This window comes from Phocoena phocoena, chromosome 9 (genome assembly GCF_963924675.1).
Source record: "Phocoena phocoena chromosome 9, mPhoPho1.1, whole genome shotgun sequence".
Classification (NCBI taxonomy): Eukaryota; Metazoa; Chordata; class Mammalia; order Artiodactyla; family Phocoenidae; genus Phocoena; species Phocoena phocoena.
In genome coordinates this window covers 68,815,806-68,839,626 of record NC_089227.1, presented here as the reverse complement: position 1 = coordinate 68,839,626, position 23,821 = coordinate 68,815,806, and the positions used below count along the sequence as shown (strand labels likewise).

At 40.9% G+C, this 23,821-nt stretch overlaps 1 protein-coding gene across 1 annotated transcript in view; it reads left to right on the top strand.

Moving 5' to 3' along the window:
* Positions 1-23,821, top strand: part of DOCK4 (dedicator of cytokinesis 4) — a 274,676-nt gene that overhangs the window by 121,343 nt on the left and 129,512 nt on the right. Inside the window, 6 exon segments of the mRNA XM_065883569.1 lie at positions 12,386-12,542; positions 17,799-17,896; positions 18,007-18,090; positions 18,280-18,380; positions 20,444-20,525; positions 21,561-21,731. Coding sequence (XP_065739641.1) covers positions 12,386-12,542; positions 17,799-17,896; positions 18,007-18,090; positions 18,280-18,380; positions 20,444-20,525; positions 21,561-21,731 — 693 coding nt within the window.

Here is a 23,821-nt window from a genome sequence, read left to right as displayed (position 1 = left end):
AAGCATACACATACACACTCACAAAAAGATAAAAAGGAAAAAAACAATTATATATATATATAAAATTAAAAAAGGACGAGAGCAGCCAAATCAGTAAAGAAATCTACCAGTGATAATAAGCTCTAAATACTAAACTAAGATAAACATAAAACCAGAAACAAATTAGATGCAGAAAGCAAACTCCAAGTCTACAGTTGCTCCCAAAGGCCACCGCCTCAATTTTGAGATGATTCGTTGTCTATTCAGGTACTCCAGAATTGCAGAGTACATCAAGTTGACTGTGGAGATTTAATCCGCTGCTCCTGAGGCTGCTGGGAGAGATTTCCCTTTCTCTTCTTTGTTCGCACAGCTCCCAGCTTTCAGCTTTGGATTTGGCCCCGCCTCTGAGTGTAGGTCACCTGAGGGCATCTTTTGGGAGGTCTGAGGTCTTCTGCCGGCATTCAAGAGGTGTTCTGTAGGAGTTATTCCATGTGTAGATGTAGTTTTGATGTATTTGTAGGGAGGAAGGTGATCTCCATGTCTTACTCCTTCGCCATCTTGAAGGCGCCCCCAGTTTCAGTGTACTTGAAAGCCGTGGCCTCTAAAATCTCAGCAATGGCAGCAAGAGAAGAATCCTCTGAGATCTCCTCTCTGAAAAGTAGGACACCGTGCCATGTGTCAGTGCAGCATACAGGGAAATCCATGGGTGACATCAAAGTGTCCTTTGTGACTCAGGGGTCTGTCTGTCAAGCCAAAGAGCCGTCATGCACAGCACCATCCTCTTCTGAAAATTCCTGCATCCAGGCTTCAAATGCAGAACTCCATCAGAAGGATCCTGAGTGCCCCCCAAATCCTGCCTGGCTTCAGCCCCAGTGACCTCTCTGAACCTGTTCCCTGTCTTCAGAACAGAGTCAGGGTTAGCACTCAGTTTTGCTGGGAGAATAAGTGCATGTAAAATGCCTGGCTCCGAGCCCTTACTGAAACCAAGCAGGACCCAGTGGGACTCCTGGACACAAAAGTATTTTTACATTTCTTAAAGGTTTTATTAGTGGGCACATGTCATTTAAAAACATTAAAATCTTCATTTTGATAAAGTAAAAATGAGAAGAGACAGAAAGTTGTACTTAGCTTTGTTTTATACCATTTAATTATGGAGATTGATCTAACTAAAGGCCATTCTTCTGTCATAAAATCTTGACAGTATTGTTAATGGTAAGGTTTTGAAGAAACATTAATTGCCTCAGATCTTTATAAACCATATTCCATGTCATTCATTGACAGATACTGTCTATGAAATCTAAGGTTGATGAAAGATGGAAAAAAATGCTTTTAAATAAAGTGTCGTTAACTCCTTGTAGATATGACACAGAGAATAACTGTGGCTCATAGTAGGCTATTTAGATTTAAAATCTACTTGCTCCTTGTGTAAGGTATTAGTTTGAAAGACTCAATCCTGTGGTGAGCCAAGAAAAAAAGCTGCTGTGTTGAAGACTGTTTAATAGCTTAATTTGGGCCTAAAATTTGTGAAAGAGATAGTCTCCCTCTGTGACAATGGCTGGACTCCTCTTCTGAGTGTGTTTTAAGGAAACGGTTCTCACAGCGTTAACAGTCAGTAGTGTGGCAAGGACCTGGACTCATCCTTTATGGCAGGAGCTAAAGAATTCTAAGGGCAAAGCTCCCTTTCAAGGTCGTTTTCACCTTTACATGATTGATAATAAGTTTGGAGGGGTGTTCGATGGAGATAAACTCTGAAATCTACAAAAATCTGAATGCTACAGCTTTAGGAAGGTAAGTGAAAGAACTTGATTAGTCAGCATTAAAGATTTTGTGCTTCCAGAGTCCCTTTTCAGCTCTCATAACATCAGTAATATCTCCAAGTGTTTGATGGCTAAACCCAAAACCTGTCTTTGGAATTGCTAACTTGCTGGTAACAGTATCTAATCTTACTAAGTTCTGTTATTTTGCTGCATTCCGGTAGGATTGTTGTCTTTCTTAACTTTGTAGGGATATTTTTGGCTACCCACCCCCCCCACCCCCCCCACCCCCCCCCACCCCCCCCACCCCCCCCACCCCCCGCCAGCTACCTGCTGGAAAGCAAGTCAAGAAAAGCAAGTTAAGCTCATTGAAATAATGAGCTTAAGATAATTCATTTTCTGGAAGTCAAGTCTCTTAAGGAGATTAGTGTGAGAATCCAAAGAAGGAGGATAGAAAGTTAATAGCTGTGCACTCAAGTCTCCATTCTGACTTTTCCAGTGAAGGATTTTTAGTTCTTAGAAGTACGTTCTAAAATACCGTCAGGGGCTTCCCTGGTGGCACAGTGGTTAAGCATCTGCCTACCAATGCAGGGGACACGGGTTCGAGCCCTGGTCCAGGAAGATCCCAGATGCCATGGAGCAACTAAGCCCATGCACCACAACTACTGAGCCTGCGCTCTAGAGCCTGTGCTCCGCAGCAAGAGAAGCCACTGCAATGAGAAACCCGTGCACCACAACCAAGAGTAGCCCCCAATTGGCGCAAGGAGAGAAAGCCCTTGCGCAGCAACGAAGACCCAGTGCGGCCAAAAATAGATAAATTCATTAATTAATTAAAAATAAAATAAAATACCGTCAGGTCTAGGATATGCATAAACAAGTAATAATAATGATACAATCTACCTTTAAAGAAATTGGAGTTTTGCAAATTCATTACTGTTGTTTAACACCACTATGGCTCAAGTGACCCAACTCAGCCAGCCTGGGGTTTTGCTCGGTAGAGAATCTGATCCCTTAGAGTGGGATCTATTGCTTCTGAGCAAGAGAAGGGCCAGATGAGAAGTCAGCTGAATGGAGGATGATCATGTTTCCTGGTTGGAAAGGGATTAAGTTAATGTATGGCCTAGATTGCAAGTCTTTTTATGAGTTTGTTTATTTTACTTTTGCTCCCTAAAAGTTTGTTCATAAACACTTTGTGGCTCTTATTTTTTCCCTGCAACTTTTCAGTTTCTTATACTACATCGCAGTTCCTCACCTAGTCCATGGAAGTCCAGCACAGCCCCTCTGCACTTGTTACCGTCTTTGCGGTAGATTTCTCAGATTGAGTTGCTCTCCACTTACCCTTTCCTAGAGTATGTTTATATTTATAAGTATAATGAAAAACATGAGAGGAATCTGAAAAACTCAGATAGACTGATAGGTTTGTCACCCATCTTGCTCTCCAGAGAGCTCTGCATGCTGCTGCAACTATTCTGAAAGAGACGCCCCTGTAACCATGATCAGTAGATCTCAGACAAGCCTGAAACACATCTGTCCACCGTGGGCTTGGGCATAGGAGAATCAGTCATATAACCCTTGTTTTATTATACACTGTGAGAGAAATTAAATAGTAAACACCTGCAACATTAAATTAAAAAGTAGATAACCTGGTAAGTTTAGCATGAAAGCATGCCAAACTGAACACAGAAGCTGAACAGGAAAAAAAAAAAAAAAGGCTAAAAAAGGCTAAGATGGGGGAATTCCCTGGTGGTCCAGTGGTTAGGACTCTGCACTTCCACTGCAGGGAGCATAGGTTTGATCCCTGGCCAGGGAACTGAGATCCCACATGCCACCCAGCAAAGCCAAAAAAAAAAAAAGTCTAAGATAATTTCATAAGTGGATTTGGTCTTAACACTGAAGGCTATTAATGTGACGTGCAGGAAGCCCTTTCATTCTGTCTCAACTGAACCCTTGGCTCTCCTGCCGAGAGAGCTTCCTGTGTGGCCTCTGGAGTAGAGAGGGCTCATCTTCTGAAGCCTTGTGTCTAGTGTCTGGACGTCTCTAAATGCCCCGGTGCCTTTAAAGATACTGGTTTTCCACCCTCTTGTAAAGAGCTTCCCTGCCCTCCATAAGGCTCATTCCATACAGAGCTGCAACTTTCTACCTATCCTCGTTACTGCCTTCTACCTGTATAATAGATATTTCTGGCCAAAAAAGAAGAGGGGAGGATGGGGTGGTGGGTGGCTGTTTCCTTTCCTACAGTCAGCCTAGCCCCTAGTTCAAAGTTGTCTCCTCCTTTTGGTTGACCTGTCCGGTGCCCTCTCCTCTTATTTCTTGGTCACTTCAACTCCAGCGACCTTCATTTGTGTTCTGCTTCACTGTGGTCTCTCTTGGCCATCCTTCATCCCCAGCCAGCAGGACCTCCCATGTGTGCTAAATAAATACTGGATGCATGCATGCATGGGTGCACAGATGGATGCATGCATGGATGAATGAGATCATCAGAGCCACTTCTAATCAAAAATCGTAAATTCTTGATATCCTGACCGCAGCCTTTCAACCTTCCAATTTTCTATTAATACTCTACCTATTTTTCAGTCTTATTCTGCTCCAATAAACCCCCCCACCTGACTTCACTTTCTTCTTTTTATTATTCAGGCTATCCCTTAATCTTTAGTTCTGCTGTACCTGCATGGGAAGTAAAAACCAGCCCTAGATCAGTCTGTCAACATTGCCCCCTCCTCTACTCCTCCTTAGGTGGTTAGACATTAATTAGTGGAGGGAATTATACAGTTCCTGTAGGTTAGCATCAGCCTGATGGGTATAGAAGCAGGACCATCCACACTGCAGGCCAACTAATCAGCTCCCCGTCTCAGTCCCCACAAGAGCTACCAACAAGACTGTGCCATTCTGCCTACCTCACCACTTCCCGTGTCCTTAACAGAGAAAACAGAAGCCATCAGACAGGAACTTCCTTAACTTCCTGTGTTCTCTCCTCTGCCATCTGCAAACTGATCTGCATCCTTCCCTTCCTTCCTGCTTCCTGTCTCAGGGGATGGGGCAAGACTCCTTCCCTCCAAGGCTGATTCTTCCTCCTGCTTCCCTCAGGATCTTCCTCCCTCCCGAGTCCCCTGGGACCTTGCTCCTCTCAATGTCTGCTTTTGCTCCTGCAGCTATGTTTCTTCTCTTCTGGCAGTATTCTCAGATTTTTTAACATGCTCAAGCCTCTTTCTTTAAAGACAAACAAAATTGTAATAGCTACCACACTGCCTCTTCCCTTCCCATCTCAGCCACCTGCAGGAAAGGCCAGTCTTCACTCACTGTCTCTACTTCCCGCCACTCTCTTCCATTTGTTCCTCAGGCTATTTGTGTCCCCGCAGCTCAAATGAAGTTTCTCCCTTGAGGTCACTAACATTAACGCGGGGCCAACACTACTGGACCCTTTCTAAATCTTTCCTTATTTGACTTCCCTGTAGCATGAAACACTATTTGTTACCCTTCTTGAAAATCCCGTATTCCATGGTCTGTCTGACAGTGTTCACCTTAGTTTCATCCTTCTTCTCCTTTGAGTACTCTTCTCTCTTATCTGCATCTTTTTTTAAAATTTTACTGAAGTATAATTGATTCACAATGTTGTATTAATTTCTGCTGTACAGCATAGTGACCCAGCTATACACGCAGTTATTCTTTTTCATGTTCTTTTCTATTATGGTTTATCACAGGATATTGAATATAGTTCCCTGTGCTATACAGTAGGACCTTGTTGTGTATCCATCCTATATCTATATTAGTTTATATCTTATCTGCATCTTAAATGTTGGTGCTATCGTGGATTTAATCCTTGGACACCATCTCATGCACTTCTGTGGATTAACCTGCCGCATCTCTGCTGCTGACAGCCAGCTATGGGCTTGTAGCCCAGAACTTTTACCAGCCTACTGAACATCTTCAGTTCGGTTCAGCAGAGATGCCTCAAACTCAGCTTGTCCAAAACTAAGTTCTTTATGCCATCTCCATCGTCTCCTGCGGTGAACAGAACCCTGCAGTTTTTCTTGACTTCTCACACTCATCCCCATATCTAAATGCTTGGTTTCATGACCAGTCAGTGCCACCTCCCCTCCTTGGTAGTACTTTTTTTTTTTTTTTTTTTTTTGCGGTACACGGGCCTCTCACTGTTGTGGCCTCTCCCGTTGCGGAACACAGGCTCCAGATGCGCAGGCTCAGTGGCCATGGCTCCACGGCATGTGGGATCTACCCGGACCGGGGCACAAACCCGTGTCCCCTGCATTGGCAGGCGGACTCTCTACCACTGCACCACCAGGGAAGCCCTCCTTGGTAGTACTTTAATCTAGGGAATTTAAACCAGGTGTCAGAATCACCTTGAGTTTTTATTTAAGATGTTTACGGTAGTCCCAAGGCTTTTTTGCTACTGAAAAGAATCACGGCCTTTAGCCACACTAAACTACATATAGCTGTCTGACTACACCTGTACTTTTTAAAACAGTTGTTTTTTAAGTTATTTTAGACTCACAGAAGAGTTGCAAAAATAGTACAGAAAATTCCCGTATACCCTTCACCCAACTTCTCCTTATGTTAATATCTTACATAACCATAGCACATTTATTGAAACTAAATTAACCTTGGTATAATACTGTTAACACAAAACTTATTTAGATTTCACAAGTTTTTCCAGTAATGTCATTTTTCTTGTCTAGGATCTAATCCAGGATCCCACATTGCATTGAGTTGCCGTATCTCCACAGTCTTATACATGTACGTTTTTCCTCCAGTGTCTTTCTATGTATCGTTTCTTCCACATAACCTGCCTTTCTCTCCCTTACCTGCCTGGCGAGCCTTACTCTTTGCGACTGAGGTCAGATAGCCTCTTTCCCATAAGGTTTCCTCTCCCTTCCCTGGCAGAGCTGGAATCCAGGGATCTTTATCACAGCTTTGTAATCAGTATTAACAGATGAATGCAGAGGTCAGGCATGTAATGCCCTCACAGACAGGGACTGTGTTTATTTCCTTGTTACATTCCTTATACCGAATTAAAGGACTGTCAAATAGTAGGACTTTAATAAATGTTTAGTAATGACATTAAAGATGACGAATCATGTTGAAAGTATCCCCAGAAGAAGGTATTTTGCTGCCACAATTGGTTCAATTAACTGGCAATATATCGTTTCAACTGGATTGTCTAAATTACTATAGTTTTTAATTTAATTCTCTACTTCCTGCAAATTACAGGCCCCTTAATTTGATTAATATACTATGAATCTCTGTACCAGTGTATCTCTGAAGAAATTTTTAATTTATTTCTCTCAATCACATAGCTTGCATTATTGCAGATACCACATTTCTGGAAGAGTGTCTATGACTGACCATTGCATCTCTTTCTTGTGCCTAGGACAGTGGTCAAAAAGTAGCCTGGGGTGTGATGCAACATTTAATGCTGTACCAACTGATTTTAATTCTGGACAAAGAACTAGACTGTGACCATGCTATATAAGCTCACAGAAGACAGAGGCCACTCCTGCTGCCACATAGCCTGCATTTTAACTCTTCTGTAAGAATCTGAGGGAACACATCCCTCCTGTCAGATCTGATTCATGTCGAGTAAAGCAAAGGGCTGGCTTTATTCTCCCTCTTCTCTAATTTGTAATAAATTAACTTCATGCCATTTTAAAATGACTTGCACAGATCCCAGCCTATCAAAGCAAACACACAGAATTGTCCTTTCCTACAACAATGATATTGTTTTGTTCCCACAATCCAGTAGCAGCCTCAAGAGGCTGTGGTCATGTCGCCTTGTCTCTCCTAGAAAGAATGGCTCAGTGAATCATTCCCTCATCTCTCTGTCATCATACATCTACTGTAACGCCAGGAAGACTTTAGCTGTGTCTGTGTCTGTCGCAAGAGGACAGGGAGGACAGTCCTTCTTATTCTCATATCCATATTGCCTAGGTCCATGCCTGCACTGGATTTGATGAAAAAAATCGTCCCTATGCCAACACCGAATCAGTTGTGTTCCAAGTGTTCCCCGGAATGCAAGTGATCCACATTTAACCCTCCGTGTAGTTTAGGGGTGTGACTGGATTCCACTGCAGTGACAAAACCATCTATCAACTACATGCAGTGTAATTTTTGCAAAACTGCAGTTTCTTGGTGTCGAGCCTACATTGCTCAGATTCGCAGGCCTTCAGACGCCCAGCCATAACTCCTTTGTACTGTTTTTCCAATTAAAACACAGGCAGTGCCATGCTGTCCTTTACCAGCTCCATTTCCTTGATTTCATTAACTCTTAGCCCTTCACCTGGAAGGAGATTGCTCATTCCTGTGTGTTTTCTCCCGTCCATGCTGTGGTTCTCACAGTGCAGACCCTTCTCCCACCTGGCGGAAGAATCGAGGAATTCACTGCTGACTCTTGCTCACTCCCTGGCTTCTGTTGGCGAGCTGTGTTATTTCCTCTTAAGAGTCTGGACAACCTTTTTGGCTTAAACCCTTGCTGACCACTGCCCCTGCCTTACAGGCCCATCTTCTGGAACCCATTTCTACTCTTCACTGCTCTTCAACCTCATTTCTCTTCCATAAATTCTCTCTCATCAAGTGACTGAACGAATGATCTCTATCTCACCTGTTGTGTTTCCAGTCTCCCATGTCATGCCTTCTCTGCTCCTACCTGCCCCTCTTCCCCACTGCATCCAGATCACGTGGTCCCTTTTGCTCCCTGAGTGGTTTCAGAACGTCAACTAGCCATTTCACTGTAGGACTCATAGCCACTTCATGTATGAAACTATTTCAGATCCACAGACCGCTCTAAGCTCTCTCCCAGGGTGTCTTCCACAAACATACCTTTTTTTTGAAAAATGAACTTTTGGGGGGTCTTTCTTAGACATACCCACCAAGTTATCTATAAATTGATACATTTTAAATTTGTTATAGCAAAACTCAAAACCTGGTTAAAACAAGAGTCATTGGAAGAGTCAATGGAAGAGTCATTGTAGTCATAACTACTGTGTCGTATAGTAGTTGTAAGCACAAACTTTGGTTCAGGTCCTGCCTCTGATAGTTACTAATACTGTGATATTGAGCAAATCACATAAGCTCCCCAGGTTACAATGTCCTGCCTCATAGGATTATTATCAGAATAAGGAAATACACACAGAGTACTTAGCCTAAATGGTGGTTGCTTGGATTGCCTTTAAAAGCTCCAGTGTTGTGTGATGTGTTATGGGTGCATGCTGAAAACCTCAGAGGACAAGAAAAGATAGGCCATGAGATTTCCTCTGCAGGTCACTTAAGTTCTTTGGAAATAGATTAAAACTCTAACCCCATACCTAGCGTATGGCCTTGACTCCTACTGGACAAAAAAAACAGCTCTGAACTCCTGGTAAATATAGTAAAGGGTTCACAGAGACCAAACGGTAATTATGTACTTTTCTTTACTGAATTTAAGGGTAGAATTCCTACCCGCCCACCCCCCACTTGCTCCCCACACCAACAGCAACACACACAGCACACACATATGCACACCAGTATTGTTGGTGCAAGGTCTTCAGATAACTTTTGTGTCCAGAGTAATATTTGTATTAGTTACTGTGTTTTGCATTGAGTAAGGGTGATAGAGTTTAGCTGTAAGAAGCTCTCAAGGTGTCACATCTCGGAATCAGAGAGACTCTGATGCTGAGGTCTTGGTCCCCCAGGCTGGGAGAGAAGTGCAGTGAACTAGAAAAGGTGACGCTGACCTGGCCACAGTGACTGGCCCCGGTGAAGGCAGCCAAGGCTTCTATTCACGGTGCCCGCTATGGACACGACACAGCAGTGACTGGTCCCTGACTGCCATTTGAACTACATGAGCTCAGCAAGCAGGAATTCTAAGAGGTTTCCAGAAGTGCTCAAGAGCAGGCAGCTAGTTAGCTGGGGGGGAAGGGGGTTAAGAGATCTATCTATAGGGGCAGGATTTCTGTGAACAGATGGAACATACCAGGCCAGGGCATACTCCAGCTTCTGGGGAGGAGGTCTGGAAATAGCTAGACAGTGTCTAGACTGGGTTTGCATGAGACTTCAGTCCCAATAGGATGTATGGTTCGACAAATGGAGCATAAGTCAGGCTGGGGATGGCAGACCAGAGCATGTTTCTGACCCCATAGACCAGACCCAGGTAGGAAATAGGTCCAGTATGGGTTGCTGTGACTCAAGTTATAGCTTGCTGTGCTCCAAGCCCTGATACCAAGAACAGGATTGAGGAGAGGGGACAGTGACCCCAAGTTCCAGAACATTACTTTACCTAAGCACTTTTTCTCAGGAAAGCATCTGAAGTGTTCACTTTATAATTATTCTTTAAACTATATATGCATTCTTCTGTCTAAATGAAATATCTTGCAGTAATAAAAGAAAGCATTTGGAGTCATAACATGAGAAGAGAGTTATGGAGGCTGTTTATTGTGTTCATTGGTCCTCCCGTTACTGGACAGGTGTGCTGGGAAGAACATCTTGTAATATTCTGATTCTGTTTCTCTCAACTTGTTAGAGAGGTCTTTCTTAAAGATTTATTATTAAAAATTTTTTGTAACTCACACAGAGTAGTCTAGAAAACCAGAGGGATTCTGTGCTTAATTTCCTACCTGTTCCCAAGACACTAGCCTTGAAAATATTTAAAGAAATAAGGTTCCTAAGTTTATACTCAAAATAAGCTAAGCTATACCATCTCTGTATCTGTTATAATATTTTTTCTCAGAATTTTAATATAAAATCACCTTCATTATGAAAGCAGTATATAGATAAATAAAATAAAAACACCAGACTGTTATTACCCAAACAATGTTAACTGTTCATCCCTTAGTGTATATCTTTCTGAATGTTTTTCTGTATGGACTTCGTTTACCCAAATGATACATATTTTTAATAGACTTTTTAAAAGAGCAGTTTTAGTGTACAGTAAAGTTGAGAGTAAAGTACAGAGATTTCCCTTCCACCCATTGCCTCCACACATACGGAGCCTCCCCCATTAGCAACAGCACTCGCCAGAATGGTACATTTTTTACCAAGGGTGAACCTACATTGACACATCATCATCACCCAAAGTCCATAGTTTACCGTAGGGTTCACTCTTGGTTTTGTATATTCTGTGGGTTTGGACAAATGTATAGTGACATGTATCCATCATGATAATATCATACTGCCTTAGAAAAATCTGTGCTCTGCCTGTTCATCCTTTCTCCTACTCCCAAAACCCCTGGCAACCACTGATCTTTTTTACTGTGTCCATAGTTTTGCCCTTTCTAGAATGTCACGTAGTTGGAATCATACAGTATGTAGCCTTTTCAGATTGGCTTCTTTCACTTAGTGATATGCATCAAGGTTCCTCCATGTCTTTTCATGGCTTCGTAGCTCACTTCTTTTTAGCACTGAATGGTATTCCATTTTCTGGTTGTACTACAGTTTATCTGTTCATGTACTGAAGGATATCTAGATTGCTTCATTATATATATATTTCTAATTTCCTTTTCTCAGTTAATGACTTTTCCAATCATTAATTTTTCTTTAATCTCATCTAGAACTTAGTCAATGTATACATTTCAAAAAAAAAAAATCCTTCTCGGCAAGTTTGTCCAAATCCAGGACCATTACATTGTATCTGGCTATCTATCTCTTAAGTCTAGAACAATCCTTTTTTTCACAAAACTTGACTTGAAGGTACAAAGCCAAGCATCCTACAGAAAGTGCTGCCTCTGGCTTTGTCTGGTTGCTTCCCCCTAACATTCAGCATGTTGCTCTGTCCCTCGTATTTCCTGTGAAGTAGAAGTTGAACCTGTAGGTTTAACAGATTCAGGTTCCACAGCTTTGTAAGAACACATTGCAGATGATGATGTGTTTCTTTGCATTGCCCTGCATTTGAGGGCTGACAACCCAGTCCCCCCACGGGCATCTGTCGTGACAGGCATCTGTCGTGACAGACATCTGTCTGTCGTCTGGCCAGTAGGAGGTAACCTGTGTGGCATCATATGAATGTTCATTTCCTCATCAACAGTTTTCCTGCTGGTTTTAGCACTTAGCGACAATCATTGACTAAAATAAGAATTACACTAGGAATATGAAACTGTATTTCTTAAAACCTGTAATTCCTTTTACATTTGTTGGCTGGCATTTTCTGTAGAGACTTCTCAACATAGTGGAGCTATTAGATTATCCTGAAATACAGAGTCCTTTAATTGCCAGTTTTCAAAGTGAGGAGTTGTTTAATATCCGCCTCAGAGGAGATGTGGGAAGAATGTAAGCACTTCTTTTAAATGCGATGGTCACTGCAGTATGATTTCTTGAGCACTTCCAATGTTTCAGGCTCTATGATAAAGGCCTTATGTAATCTAATTCTCATGACGGCACAATGAGGTTATAGAGAGAGAAAATGGAAATCACAAGAGGTTAAACAACTTGATACAGTTACTTGTGTGGGAAGTAACAGAGATAGGATTCAAACCCAAACGGGTCTGAGTCCAAAATCCGTGCGTAATTCCTCTTAGACATTTTTGTTGCATTTTACTTAAAAGCCAAATTCTATTTGTAATAATATTTGGAATATTTCCCAGTTCATAAACACTAGAGATGGATATCATGCTTAATAATTCTCATGAGGTCTCTTCTCTCCCCTATCCCATTTTAAAAAATATTTTTTGCAGTGTGAAGAAAACACAAATCTTCAGGATACTACCCGCTACCTCAAACTTCCTTTTTCCAAGGGCATTCTCCTTGGGAATAATAATCAAGCCATGAAGGCCACGAAGGAGTCTTTTTGGATAACATCTTTTCTCTGTTCCACAAAACTCACACAAAACGGTAATGTATAATACTGTTTTATTTGAAAGCCCTTGTATTTAAGTAGTCATGTGAATTTTGATAGGATATTCAATAAACATCAATGTTATGTATAATAACTTTGCACTAGAAAAAAATGTTGATCTTTCTGTTTGTGATTTCCAATAATATGAAAACAATTGTGACCCAATGATCTCTTAAATGCATGTAGTTTAAGGACTATAGAATTATCCCAGTATTGGAACCCAAGTACACAACTCTTCAAAATAAACCGTCAAACCCAGCTGCTTTAAAAAAAAAAAAAAAAAAAAAAGACCAGGATTACCACCACCTTAATTTCTCTTGCTTTATAGCTCCATAGACAGTGCTAATTGCAGACTTTAGAGTGAAGGCTGTTTTTTGTTTAATTAGATGGATATTGCTTTTCTGTTCTAGCATTACTTTTTATGTCAGTGATTGTTTAGCAAGTTATGATTAATAAAGCAAGCTCTTCTCCTTGGCAAACTGTCGTGAAAAAATTGTCTATAATGAAGGAAGCAAATTAAACATTTTTGAGTTCTTCATGGTTGCCATGTAAGCCTTCTGGAAAGCATCCTGAATGCCATATTAATAAAATCAGATTCATTATGTTGAAGAGAATCACTTCATAATAAGGCACAGCTCTTCCTTGACTTAGGATTGGGTTACATCCCGATAAACCCATGGTAACTTGAATAAGGTAAGTAGAATACGCATTTATTACACCTAACCTACAAAACATCATAGCTTAGCCTAGCCTACATTAAACATGCCCAGAACACTTACATTAGCTTACAACTGGGCAAAATTATCTAACACAAAGCCTAGTTTATAATAGTGTTGGATATCTCATGTAATTTATTGGATACTGTACTGAAAGTGAGAAACAGAATGGTTGTATAGGTACAGAATGGTTGTAACTGGTGTTGGTTGTTTACCTTCGAGATCACATGGCTGTCTGGGAGCTGGGGCTCAGTGCCCAGCATCGCAAGAGGGTATTGTACCTGTGTTAGCATGTGGCTAACCCAGGAAAAGAGCAAAACTCAGAATTCGAAGTATGGTTTCTAAATGATTTCATATCACTTTCACACCCATGTAAAGTCAAAAAATCTTAAGTCAAACCATCCTAAGTCAGGGCCCTGTGTTGTGAGTCAGAAAATGCTCCTATGCTTTTGTAAGTGTTATTAATTCTTTCTTCTGTGTCACATAGTAAGAAATATATTTCTTTTCTTAGAACATGGAAAGAGAAAAGAAGCAAACTGTGGCATTGTTACAATGACCACTTTTAAGATACCGCTCTATTTGCCATGCATTGCTACAGTATTTATGTAGAAGTTGGCAAATGGCAAATGATTCTTTCACGTTTATCTTGGCTTTTGTTTCTCCCCTTCCAAAATTATTTTTGGGAAATATTTTTAAAAATCAACTACGTAATTCATTTTTAGTAAATCTGATTGAAAGTAGCTGTTGCCAAGTTATGTCATTATACCAGACTTTATCAGTATTCAGTGGTTAATGATTTTACTTAAATAAAACCTTCATTGACAGATCTCTATAATGACTATAAAGCATTTACCTCAGGCATTTTTTGTGGGAACAGTCTAACCCCATGGAGGTTATGAAGATAATAAAATCAACATGTTAGTGACTCCCTTCGGTGGAATTTTTATTCATCCCATGTGGATTAGTTGTGTGTCTGTTATAGAGTCTAAGTTCACATTTAATTGATTGTCTCCATTAGACTATTTCAGCTTGTATTAGTTATGTGTTGCTGCTGTAGTGATTACTGTAAACTTATTGGCTTAAAGCAACAATAATTTATTATCTTACAATTTTGGAGGTCAAAAGTCTGCAGTCAGTTTCATGGGGCCTAAATCAAGGTGTCGGCAGGGCCACATTCCCTCTGAAATCTCTTGGAGAGAATCCTTTTACTTACCTTTTCTAGTTTCTAGGAACCACCTGTATTCCTTGGCTCCTGGCCCCTTTCTCCATCTTCAAAACCAGCAGCATAGCATCTTCAAATCTCTCTGACTCTAACCGTCTTCCATCTTTTAGGAACCCCTGTGATTCCTAAAGATCTTTGGGCTTCCCTGGTGGCGCAGTGGTTGAGAGTCCGCCTGCCAATGCAGGGGACACAGGTTTGTGCCCCGGTCTGGGAAGATCCCACATGCTGCAGAGCGGCTAGTTTCGTGAGCCATGGCCACTGAGCCTGCACAGCCGGAGCCTGTGCTCCACAACGGGAGAGGCCGCAACAGTGAGAGGCCCACGTACCGGGAAAAAAAAAAAAAAGATCTTTAACTTAATCACACCTGTAAAATCTCTTTTGCCATGCCAAGATAAACATATTCACAGGTTCCAGGGATTAGAATACGGACACCTTTGGGGACCATTATTCTGCCAATGACACAAATCTAACAATAGATTATCCGCCGTCAAAATATTAGGCCCTGCATCCTTCACTTTTTCTAGTTCTAGGGTTTAGGATATTAGAATTGTGAACATAAGACAGAGGGAACAAAATCCTGATAATTAGAAGCTGCTACTTTGTAAAAGCAGAGAACATTTTCAGGTAAATAAACTATTCATGAAACCATTATATTAAACATCTCACTATATGGAAGGCAATGCTTGACTCATTGTTGAAGACTACTAAGTGCTTAATTATCATTTTGACATTGATTAACCTTGTCAGTGTAAGACAGCTCAAAATGAAGCAGGAAATGAATAGTGTTTTTCAGACATGGGAATGAGGAAGGAAGTTAGTTGAGCTTTCTGAAATTTACATGCTAGACACATGTCTCTGTGTAGAAGTAATCCAGTTCCAAATTGGAATTAAATTGCTTTGTATTCATTTTACTTGACTTGGAAAGTTTACAGATCCCATTACCATTACAATTGGGCATTTAGTAAGTGATGTGGTCTCTAGGAACAGTTTCCTAGAGCAGATTTGCGTTTCAGTGTTTCTAAAGTGTGTCTGCACACTCTCTGTGTTCCAATGTCATTCTTAGATAGCGCATACGGAGGCCAGAGCGCTCAGCTAGACGTCTGTGATTGCCAAATCAAGTAGATATTTTAAGCTTCTTAAAAGTGGGGATCAGAAAAGGAATTACTTTACTTGTTTGTCAGCTTCCTTGGACTGTTAAACACAACTGTTTAAAAAGTTATGAGAAAATAAAAACAGTGCTTAAATTAAGTCTAACATTTGTGCAGGTACTGACTCCCTACGTCCCTTTCCTACCCCCAGTGATGGGTGGTTTAGTCAGTCTCTTCCTGAGATTGTGATTAAAAAAAAACAAAAGTAGGGATCATGCCATCTACCTATTTTATAGCTCTTGGTAGATTAGTCATACAGTCAGTATACACGTAAATGATAATTGAATGGAATTTATAAAATTCACATTTTTCAGAAGTAGGTCCTAGCTCCAAATTTGCAACTAATGTATCTTCAAATGGCTAAAATAGAGGCCCAAGAGATGACAATTTTGACTTGGTTCTGAGTTCTTGGCATACATGAATTTTTTTTTAAGTATTTAAATTTTTTATTTTAATTCTGTAACAATGACATTTTGCTAAGGGAAAAAAAAAATGTTTCCTCACACAACAGATCTTTGTTTTGTTTTTGTTTTTGCGGTACGCGGGCCTTTCACTGCTGTGGCCTCTCCCGTTGCGGAGCACAGGCTCCGGACGCGCAGGCTCAGCGGCCATGGCTCACAGACCTAGCCACTCCGCGGCATGTGGGGTCTTCCCGGACCGGGGAACGAACCCGTGTGCCCTGCATCGGCAGGCGGACTCTCAACCACTGCGCCACCAGGGAAGCTCTGACCAATCATTTTTTAAAAGGTTTCAATCATATCTCCAGGGTGTCTGAGTTAGACATGAGTATTTAACATTTTTAGGATTTTCTGTTATGAAAATAGTCATAAATCTCTTTTTCACTGTCAGTATTGAAAAAAATTCCCTCATTTTTCTAGTTCTGAATCCTCCTCCTCCTCTTACCCCTATTTGTTATAGGCAAATATTCTCATTTAGTACCATATTTCTTTCTTTTAAGTTGTTTGTAAAGTTTTTCTTTTGAATCTGACTTTGGTAGAGGTTGCTTCTATTTCCTCTTGAGATTCTTATGCTTTTTTCGCATCTTTATTCACTACATCATATTTTCTTTCTCATCATAACTACTCTTCCTTGATCTCTTGGATTGTGTTTGTTTGGTTTGTTTCTTGTTTCCACATCGGTCTTTCTGTCTCTCAGCAAGTCCCATTTGGGTTTTTCTTGAAACAAGTGCTTTGAAGTAGAAAACCCCTCCTGGCTTCTCTCTTGGCCGTTCTAGTCTCTCAGCCCCACTGAGCACCAGGAGACCAGCCCTGCCAGGTTCCCCTGCCCGCGGCACATCCTGCTCGCACGTGCCTTGTCAGTTCTCACTGCTTTCATTGGCCTCCAGACACCACCGTCTCCCTGATCCCTTTGGAGACCAGTGAAGCTGGACACCGTGTTCAGGACCTTCTGCCCAGGAAGGATGAGGGAAGGATTTATTCCCTCACGAGGTGAAGAGGTTCCCTGAGGGCCCTGCTAGACTCAGGACCCACATGTTATCAGTTCAGGGAAAGGAGGAAATTGAAGAGCTGGGCCAGAGTCTAGGATGGAAGATGATCATGGAGTCCAGGAACTGGCCCTCTCAGGTCCAAAGGCTCACTAGATGGTCTGACAATTGACTGGCTTTGTCATCACGGTGCAGGGACCTTCTAGTCATGCCAGGTTTGGGCCACATTGTCAAGAAGACCTTCATTGCCAAGTGGAATTTGTTGCTAGGCAGAGTGCTATATGCTGGGGGCACAAATATGAATAAAGTGGGTTCCCAGCCCTCAAGAATCTCCCACTTTAATGGGAGGAGGCAGAAAATCATTCAGCCAGTATTTACCAAGTGCCTGCTATGTGCCTGCCCTGTTCCAGATGCTGGCACTGTGTTAGGGCCAAACTCGCACACTCTCTTGTTCTGCTGGAATTTACAGTCTAGTGGGGGCAAAGACAGATAGCTAGCCTGAGAACTGAAGGATAAGTAGGAGTTTGTAAGTCAAGGGCATTGGGAAGGGAGAAATAATTAGAATACACTGTAATAAATGCCATTCAGAGGCCTAGTGGGAGGACCTGGGAGCCTGCAACTTGGGTGACCAAGAGGCAATGTGTGTAAGAATTCAGTGTTTACAGTAGAACACTTTCGTGTTCTCTATCAAGGCAACTAATTTTCCTTTTCTGTTTGGAAAGGTGATATGCTTGATCTTTTGAAATGGAGAACCCACCCAGACAAGATCACAGGCTGTCTTTCTAAATTAAAGGAAATAGATGGCTCAGAGATAGTAAAGGTATATATGCTATTTTGTTATCCCTCTCTTGGAAATTCGTGGGATAAAGAATATTTAGAGGGGAAGGAAAGCGGATATTTTATTTATGCTTTTACTTCTTTATCCAACAGTTTCTGCAAGATACACTGGATACCTTGTTTGGAATTTTAGATGAAAATTCCCAAAAATATGGGTCTAAAGTGTTTGATTCTTTGGTGAGTTTAAATTCACTTTAATTATATCTTAATTTTGACTTTCCTAAAGCTGTTTATAAATGTGCACATAATAGCATGAGCTTACTTGAAAAGAAACCTTCCCCCTCCCCTCTACCAAAAAAAAAAATCTTGGTTTGTGTTCAGTTTTATAAAGCTCCTTTTTTTTTTTTTTTTTTTTTTTTTTTTTAGGTTCACATAATAAATTTGCTGCAAGATAGCAAATTTCATCATTTTAAACCTGTAATGGACACTTATATTGAGAGTCATTTTGCTGGGGCACTTGCATACAGGTAAGGCCCTTTATCTTGTAATTGGTGTAGAAGCAGTTTCTTTTGAGCTTTTTAAAGCAGAACCAACTATACAGGAAAATTTTAAAGGGAGTGTAGGAAGAAGTGAAGCACAGCCACTGAAGTGTCTCTTGCGACAGTTTCCTCCTTTCTCACACACCTTCTTTTAATGGCTGGAACTAATTTTGATTAAAAGGGGGAAAAAGGAACTTCCTGAATTCTATCCCTGAAACCTAAAATATAAGGTATTTTCTTCTTGTCTCTGTTTCACTTGATATTCTTTAGCCTAAAATATCTGGTCATTTCACTTTGGCTGTCAAGAGCCCCATTTAATCACCACACTCCTTGATGATTCTAGATGTCTTTAAGAAAGAAATATGATGGGAAAAGAATCTTTGCCATCATACCATTTTAAAGTCATTTGTTCATTCATCTGTTAATATTTACTGAGTGCCTACTGCATACCAGGCACTATGCTTTGTGCTGATCTTATGAAGACCTGGTCCCTGGCTGCAAGCAGTTCAGTCATTGGACTCTACCCTTTGTTACCAGCTGCCATTTTAACTGCTGGTCCGTTCCTGTCAGCTCAGATAATGCAAGCAAGGCTAAAAGTGAATGAATAATGACATGCTTTAGCTGGTTCCTGCCTCCACGTAGCCCAGGTGATAGTTGCCAGAAGGTGACAACGTCCCTCTTTCTGTCCTATCATGACATCTTCCTGGTTTGGGGCCTTGCTTAAATACAGCCCTGAAATGTACCCCAAAGTTCTATCTCCCCATTACACTCTTGTCATTGCTATTCTGCCAAAGTTTTTACCTTATACTTTAAGCACCTATAGGTATGTACATGCACAATCATCTATTCCCAGAGGTGTGTTTAAAGAGCATGGAATCAGGGTTTCCCCATCTATGTATTGTATAAAAGATAGTAGGTAATCAGTTAAGCGTTTGATCCCATTCCTTTGGGTATTCCCCACCATGGCCTGGTAAGATTTACGCCTCTGGCGTTTAAATGAATGGAATCATTTTTGCAAGACTTGACCCTCTGCCAACATGAGAGGGTGAAATGTAACAACAGGGATAGTTTTGAAATGTTGGCCCGACTTTGCCCCTTGGCCTAACAATTTGGGCTCTGGTGTGAGGTGGTCACCACCTCCAACTGAGACTATCATTGGAAGGTAGAGAAAGAGGGTGTAATTTCTAAATTTCAGGTTGGCCAGGAAGGCAGCTAATCAGTCCTAATAAGGCCTGTGGAGTTGTCTTGAGCTGTGGGTGGCCAGAAACTCACCGACAGATCATCTTCAAAATAGCACTCCCAGCAGCATCTACCTACTGGCACATCCATGGATTCTCTCCTGACAGAAAAGAGGAGCATTTTTAAAAACTGCTCTGTTTCCTAGAAACCAAGAACTGACCAGTGTTAACGGTCACACAACTGCAATCTTGAGAATTTGGGGGGGTGGAGGTTAATTCAATTTTTGTTTCTTAAAACAATGAGACTTGGGTTTTCTGGAAATTACTAAGGCATACTTTGACAGTAAGCCTCATTCTTCCCACAGGTCAGAGAATTGGCTTGATAACTCCATGGGGGTGTGCTTTGAAATGGGGAGGTATTACCTTCATCCCTCCCCACACCCCCTTTTGCCTCCAGCCGAATATTTCATCCAACTGTTTATGTAGTCGCTGGGGAGGAAATCCCAATTAGCAGTTGTCCAAGATTGACCATGACAGTCATATTCAGGCACTCCCTTGGCCAGAGTCCTTTTCTCAGATATTTGTGTTCACCCATTGGAAGCACTGCCAGAAACAGCAGGGCCGATGGAATATGTCCAGATTGAAAGGAATCTTGCTGGGAGGAAGTGTTGTTTCTCTCTTCAGCTTCAAAAAAGGGGTAGTGATGTTGATAGGCAGACTTTGTAAAATTATTATGTTATGGCAGTTTGACAGAAAAATGTGAGAACTGTTGGGAAATGAAGCCTCCTCATGATAAACATAAGCATTTGATTTGTTGGCATTTAATTGAGAATGAGAGCAATTCTACCTTCTGCACGTCTCCTTGTATTTTAGAGATCTCATCAAAGTGCTCAAGTGGTATGTGGACAGGATCACAGAAGCGGAGAGACAAGAGCACATCCAGGAGGTGTTGAAGGTAATGACACGCTGTCAAAAACAGATCACCGTCTAACAGTCCTGTTGTGCGGTGATGCCTAAACGAATTGGTTTCCTCTACACAGACAGTAACTGGTGATGATGTATTACTGACATTCCAATTCAAGGATCTTAATCAGTTTATGGCTACTCCAGAGCTGATGAAATTTGAAAGGGACTTTGCCAAGCTTGCCCACTGGAACCTGCCTGGCATTGAATCCTTACTCCTCTGGGCTCTGAACACTTGAAGTCTAGGATTGGCAGGAGGAAGGGTTGAAAAGAAGACTGCAGATGGGCAGTTAAGCTTAGAAGTTCCTGGCTCTTGCTTCCACCACCCTGACAGAGACCATCTGAGGGCCATTTGTCTTAAGAGAGGATAATAGGATGGCTTAGCAGGGATCACAGTGAGGAAACCTGAGGTTTTACTGGCTATCATGGTTTAACACTGCCCATATCTCTGGGCCCTATGTGCTCAGTATATATGGAGATGTTGATACCTTACCTGCAAACATGTTTGTAAAGAATATAGATTCTTAAAAGGATTGTCCATAACAGCTCTGGCAGTCTTTTGATTTCTATAATTGAGTATACCCTATTTGATGTCAGTAGATAAAAGTAAACAGGTGTACATTTTAAAAAACAAGCACTTTACTCATTATAAATTTGTCATTTTGGACCAATTGAAGGTAAAATGCAAGTGGCAAGAGTACCTACCAGCAAAGCAAAATAATTTTTGAAAAACAGATTTGTTGATTAAATTTAAAAAATCATCTGAGGATCAGAAACATTTAATGTTCATACCTCTCAAGAATTACATAGAATTTAAAAATTATCTATACGTTTTCTCTCATTAGGCATCAGAGAAAAATGGCTCTTTCCCTACAAGTAAATACTGTTCAAAAATCTCACGGGGCCTTAGTATTTAAGTCAATATTTTAAAAGTCTAATGTTGTGCTATGGTTTTTGTGCTGTGTTATTGTCAAATAAATACCTTTGGTTTCCTTTGAAACTAATGTTTTAAAGCTTTTGTTTTAAGGCCCAAGAATATATTTTTAAGTATATCGTTCAGTCTCGAAGGCTGTTTTCCCTCGCCACCGGCGGACAGAATGAGGAAGAATTTCGCCGCTGCATTCAGGAGCTCCTCATGTCAGTCCGTTTTTTCCTATCACAAGAAAGCAAAGGGTCTGGAGCATTATCTCAATCACAGGTAATTTTTTTTTTTCATCTCTGCTGAATAGAGGAAAAATGAGTCCAATTTATTTATTTTTACACAACCGCATAAGTGAATATTTTCTCCATCAGCAACCTGTAGCTCCAACTTACATTTGTAGCTTAACTGAGACTTTTAAAAAGTCCCTCAGCTTCCGAACGCCAGCAGAGCAGAAGTTAGGTTGTCTTTCCTTGGACTGTTCTCGCTCTGAATGGAGAGCCTGTTGGTTTGCACCAGCCTCCATTCCAGTTTCTAGAACACATACTGATAGAGACACCCTGTCAGCATCAGCCAAGGAGAAGGAATTTCGCTCTAGCCAATCTGCTGCAGTTGTTTTCCCCAGGCCTTGTGCTGCTTCTTTTTTTAGTTCCCCGACCGGGGGTGGAACCCGAGCCCCCACAGTAAGAGCGCCAAGTCCTAACCACTGGACCACCAGAGAACTCCCTTGTGCCGCATTTTAATCTGTGGACTTGAGACTCATTATATTGGTCTCAGCTAGATTGCGTGTTGTTTTGTCTTATTTAACTTGACGCTAATCGTCCTGGAACTGATCTGCTATGACCAGTGCTGAGTGGTTGCTGCCAAATTCTATGACCAGGAGTAGCTGCCCATGTTTTGTTTAAGAACAGGATCTATACACTTTCCAAATAGCGTGGCCTTGAACATGTGCCGAGATATAATTCTGAATATCTTTCTCTACACTTTCTTAATCCTTATTGTACATGTTTAATTCTAATAACTTGGTTTAATAACTTGTCAAATGGAGAAGCAACCTCTTTACTACCATCCCCTGGAGACTTGAGACTTATAATCACTGAGAGTTGGGAAATAAAATGGGAGATTAGGAGGCAAAACTAGATCCCTAAGAGTATTGTTGTAGTTTGGTGTCATTTGACATTTGGAAGGCGTTATATATAATGGCAAAACACTAGAAATGTACCAACCCCCCCGCCAATAATAGAGCCATGTTTTTCTGACTGTTTGGGGGCTATTCTTGTTACTTTCTTCTTTGCAGAGGTGGACTCATCTTCCATCTGGTTAAGGATACGGGCTCTTTTAATGTCATTTTGGCTTCTCTTGTCAACGGTACAATCACTGCACATTAGGAAACTTGCCAGAAGCCTCAGTGTCAAGTTGCCCACTAACCAGACCCTACTTATCAGCCATTGATATTTGAAAAGGATACTGTAACAGGTTAACATATATCCCTTTAGATGAAAGTTTTCAGAAGTTCACTACTTTTACAAAAGCTATTGAAAAGTTGAGTTTTCATTTTGAGATTTTTCTGAAACAAAACAAAACAAAACAAGCCTTTATCAGTTACAGGGATAAAACTTACTTAATCCATAACTGAAAAATATTCTCTTACTCTTAAGAGTAACTTTAAGTCATGGTTTCTTAATGAGATGCCTTTGTAGGGACTCAAGAGATTTTTCTCTTCTTTAAAGTTGGAGAAATATTCTTTTACCTTAGTTGTGTTTCCACCGAACCCTAGCAGTCACCCTGAGATGATTTCGGCTGCTGAGGTACAACCACAATAAAGAGCAGGCTCCTTTTCTTTGTTTAACCTACTGAACTCCAACTGCTCTTGATTCTCTAAGTTCTATCCCTCCATCAAGATAGTAAAACAACTTTAGCACCTTCAAAGAATCATATTTGATTCTTCTTTTTTTGCCCTTAGCTTTTTATCAAGAGATGATATATAAAATGTATAATAGTTTCTAAATATCTTCATAAACTCTACTGAACTCGTTCCCTATTATTTTATGCAGTATCCTATACTTGAAAATTTTGAAATGATAATTTTATTTAGTTTAATGCTAAGAGAAAATTTATACAAAATAATGAAGCAGTTAGTTTTCTTAATTAAGCAATGAGGACTTTGTTCCTTTTTGTTTTGGGAGAATGCTAAACACTTCTTTCCATTCCAAGTCCCCCTTTGACCCCACACTTTCTTAGCTCTCTCTTCCAAGAAGGAAAGTGTCACTAATCTGATTGATCCAACAGTTAGGTTTCTGTTGCTGCATAACAAATGACCACCGTGGCTTTAGATAACACCCATTTATTAGCTCAAGTTCTGTAGGTTG